Source organism: Azolla caroliniana, unplaced genomic scaffold (assembly GCF_043228905.1).
Source record: "Azolla caroliniana isolate FFs.n. ecotype wild unplaced genomic scaffold, voAzoCaro1.0.p SCAF_931, whole genome shotgun sequence".
NCBI lineage: Eukaryota > Viridiplantae > Streptophyta > Polypodiopsida > Salviniales > Salviniaceae > Azolla > Azolla caroliniana.
The window spans coordinates 523-4,677 of NW_028231366.1; the positions used below are offsets into that span (position 1 = coordinate 523).

Here is a 4,155-nt window from a genome sequence, read left to right on the forward strand (position 1 = left end):
CAAATCAACAATCCACAATCCACTCTCTCACCCAACACCTAATAATAATCCTAAAATGAAGACAAAGAAAACCCTAAAATGAGGTAAAGAGAATATCGAAACCCTAAAATCCAAGAAGAGGAAGAAGATGCTCACATGTTCTCCCCAAAACACCACAAGTTCTCATATTTACATATTTGCTCTGTTTTTTGTGACTGCCCTTTTCCCCCTTTTCCTAATTAGCCCCCTTTGGACCTGCCACGTCATGACAATGTATGGGACCAAACCTACAACCATCCTAACCTCAACCAAAATTGTGCATGATTTTTAGCTAGATAAACACAAACCTCCACATTTGTTTGAATGGGTGTAAAAGAAGAGAAAACATTGTGACTCTTCATTTGAGTTAATCAGCAAGCCACAGGTACATAGCTGGAACACAGCCATTTTTTATGATATTTATCACAAAGCTTGCGTATCTGATTAATTGGTCACTCTTTGGATGATTGATGCAAATAATTTCTGCAGTTCAAGCAAAATAATTGATTCCCTTTGTTCTGTTTGCAGAGTGATTTCATCAATTCGATGAAAGCTGCTCGATCATTTGCGTCACAAATGTCTGAATCACTTAAGGTAAAAATAGATACATATAATAAAATGTTAGTGAGCTGTGATATTGTTATTTTGTTTGGTTCATGTTTTTTTACTGACAAGTTGTTTTCGTCGTGAAGATGAAGATATTTCCATACTCAGTTACATATATCTTTTTTGAACAATACTTGGACATCTGGAGAACAATGTTTCAGAGTCTTGCCCTTGCATTAGGTAAGAATTTGCTTGCGTTTTCACTTCTGTAACTTTGTGTTGTTATTTTCTTCAGGCTTAAGATAGTAAAAACCAAAACGTTTTTATGAACTTTGCTGCACAGGAACAATTTTTGCAGTATGCCTTATCATAACATGCAGGTAGATTAAATCTTTATGTCATGATGATATATAAATCATTAGTTTAAATGCATAAGAAACTGACAAAAGATTTCATTTTTCCTTTTTACAGTTTCTGGCAATCGGGTATAATAATTACTGTTTTGGCAATGATCGTGACTGATATATTGGTAAGACATAACCATGTTATAACTTTAATCAATGGAACGCTTGGATTTTACCCCCTTTTCTCAATGTTTGTATATAATTCCCCCCCATGGTTTTCAAACAGTACCGGAATGCCCCTCCCTGAATACTATTGCACAGTATGCTTGTAATTAGCAATGGCACGGTTTCGGCTCAAACCGAACGGAACCGTTAAGCCATGGTTTAACGGTTTATTGGTTCCAAAAAAAATTAATGGTTTGGATTTTCGATAAACGGTTCAGTTTTGGTTTGGTTCGGTTCTACAACTCAGGTTTATAGGTTTAAAGGTTTATAGTCTTTTGGTTAACTTTTTTTTTATCTTAATAATTTATTAATTTAATGGTTTGATTAATGGTAATTTATAGATTTACTTAATTTAACTTGAATTTCTATTTAATTTAATGGTTCAATTAAAGTTTCTTTTATTGATTTAATAAATTTAGCTTAAATGCTTATTTAATTTAATGTTTTTTTGTTTATTTAGATGTTTAATTAGTTTGAAATGTTTTTATTTAATGGTTCGGTTTGGTTTCAACTGTTCTCTAAATGATTTAGTTTACTTTTTCTTAAGTGGTTTGGTTTAAATACTCGAGAGTTCATAAACAGTTTGGTTTGGTTTTTGTTTTATATAAACGGTTCGGTTTCTTTGCCTTGAAACCGAACTGAACCAAAACCGAACCGTAAAATATGTGCTGTAAAATATCTGGAACATTTGTGGTATCTTGTAGTGTTTTTATTTATTTTCCCTGTAAAAACACCAAGACTTAATAACTTATATATGTGCAGGGTGTGATGTCATTTATGGATGTGCAATTGAATGCGATTTCAGTAGTCAATTTAGTAATGGCGACCGGCATCGCAGTGGAATTCTGTGTACATCTTACGCATGCATTCATGGTAGAATTTCCCTTCGTTGTTGGTTGAAATTAGGATGGTGTGTTTTGCTCATTATGGATATTGATATCAATGTTAATGTCATTCTCTTCTTGTGTTTATTCTTCGTTGAGTTATGGAACAACAAATTCATTTGCACAGATCTTAGAAGGTAGCCGATCAGAGCGAGCTAGCAAAGCTTTGTCAACCATGGGGGCCTCTGTGTTTAGGTGAGAGCCATTCAATTTCAGAGATATATGGATAATTCAGATTTAGATATCATCGTTATTCTTGTTTATACGTAATTTTCTTCTTGTGATGTACATTTGAATTTTATAATATTTTTTTCAAAATCTGTAAATGAAACCCAGTTTTCCTTTCATATATTCATATGTATTTACATTGTTTTCACAGTGGAATAACAATAACAAAACTTGTTGGTGTGCTGGTCCTCTTCTTTTCACATTCCAAAATATTTGAGGTAAAATTCCATTTTCTCCTTGAAATTGTAGGTCTATGTGACAGCATTGGATGGAGAACATCGATGTAGATAATATGTGGTTATATGTACACATACACACATGTGTCTTTCACAATCCCTATAAGTAGATAGTTAGACAGTTTTTACAGTGTGGTATGTGTGCGTGTCTTTGGTTATATGGTAGAGTTTTGCACCATCATATTCACTTCTTATGGTATGTAAGTTTTGTGCCATCGTGCTTCTTATCTTTAGGTATATTATTTCCGGATGTATTTGGCGCTCGTCATACTCGGATTCTTGCATGGGCTTGTGTTCCTACCGGTAAAGTGTTCATATATGTGTATATATGTGTCAAAAACCTCATGTTTCAACAATCCATTTTCAATGTGGCTTATCGGTTTGTGTAGGTTTTCCTTAGCCTTGTTGGACCACCTTCGTTGTGCTCAATAGATGAGGAAACCATCAGTTATATTAATGTGAACATGGGAATTTTGAAAGAAGACTCACAAAGCCAAGATGAAAATGATAGATAGCTTTTTTCAACTTGTAATCTATATGAAGGCTACTAATCCAACATAGTGAAAATCGACCTCATAGAAATGAGAATATACATATTTGCACAATATGTTTACCATATATTTGTATACTATTAGGTTTGTATTATGAGAACTTCTATATTATAAGTAATTGGTTAGCATAATATCTTCTACACTGTGTTTGCATTGACACCTTAAGGTAACTTACGAGGTTTAAGTGCGTTTAAGTGTATGACCATATAAATGCTTGTTGAGGTGGATGCAGAGGTCTGCTATTATTGCAGTTTAACCACCTTGTGGTCTCTGGATTAAGTATATACCACACAAATGTGTAGACGAGTATTTTCTCTTAAACCTTATTTTTAACTCTCTTGAAAAAACGATACACATTAAGCCACCTACTGTGACAACTGTTAAATGACTTCCAAACAAAAGGAGTATGTTAATGTTTTTGCTTCAGAAATATGGTTCTTTCTGGAACTAATTTTTTAGCTTCAGAAATTGGATTCTTTCTGGAACTTCCTATTAGTACTTCCTTCTCTGCTAGCTCTTTCAATTCCTGGATTTCTTCTCTATCTTCATGTCCAAAAATGACTGCATAACAACTCTCATAGATTTTGATCAATATATAAAATTTCCTACTAATTAACCTAGCTAGATATTAAAAAAAAATTGACTCGCTATTTTCAGAACAATAACTTAAAATTTTTGTTCATCACATACCACATAGAACAACACAAACTCTTGTAAGAAAATTTCATAATTAGTAGAATATTAAGAACGTGAACATATATAGCTAATTTTAGACCTGTGGAAACATTTATATCTAATTTTTGTGTATCATATTGAAACATTCCGTAATAAATTGGAGAACATTTATAACTAATTCTAAAAACATGGGAGAATAGCAAGTCATCACATGGGAGAAATTCCAAAACAAATTAGATAAATTTAACAACATTCCAATCTATTTCTTCAATGAAATATTTGATGTTATCATAATCATAAGGAGTTCTTATCAAAATATGATGATATGTTTTTTTTTGTGCAAGAAAATATTGGCACTAAAGTGATGTTTCTCTAGTTCATGTCCATCGATAGATATTCCTATCAATGCATCTATGACACCACTTTTTAGTCTTTTCTTAAGATTATT

General features: G+C 32.6%; 1 protein-coding gene across 2 annotated transcripts; it reads left to right on the plus strand.

The window, feature by feature from the left end:
* The first annotated feature begins 498 nt into the window (after nucleotides 1-498).
* LOC147847501 (uncharacterized) lies at nucleotides 499-3,172 on the plus strand. 2 transcript variants are annotated; one of them, XM_087339104.1, is made up of 9 exons: nucleotides 499-612; nucleotides 711-804; nucleotides 908-944; nucleotides 1,036-1,093; nucleotides 1,896-2,006; nucleotides 2,145-2,212; nucleotides 2,397-2,463; nucleotides 2,716-2,784; nucleotides 2,871-3,172. In XM_087339104.1, exons 1-9 carry the CDS (start codon nucleotides 565-567, stop codon nucleotides 2,994-2,996), a joined length of 678 nt encoding a protein of 225 aa, XP_087195230.1. In that variant the 5' UTR covers nucleotides 499-564; the 3' UTR covers nucleotides 2,997-3,172. The 2 variants fall into 2 exon arrangements, with proteins under 2 accessions (XP_087195230.1, XP_087195231.1); XM_087339105.1 differs by having other exon boundaries at nucleotides 1,036-1,049; nucleotides 1,939-2,006.
* The last annotated feature ends 983 nt before the right edge of the window (nucleotides 3,173-4,155 follow it).

Coding starts and splice junctions, on each gene's coding strand:
- LOC147847501 (XM_087339104.1), top strand. CDS start 565: ATGAAAGCTGCTCGATCATTTGCGTCACAAATGTCTGAATCACTTAAG. Junction 613..710: donor AAATGTCTGAATCACTTAAG/GTAAAAATAGAT, acceptor TTCGTCGTGAAG/ATGAAGATATTTCCATACTC. Junction 2,213..2,396: donor ATGGGGGCCTCTGTGTTTAG/GTGAGAGCCATT, acceptor TTGTTTTCACAG/TGGAATAACAATAACAAAAC.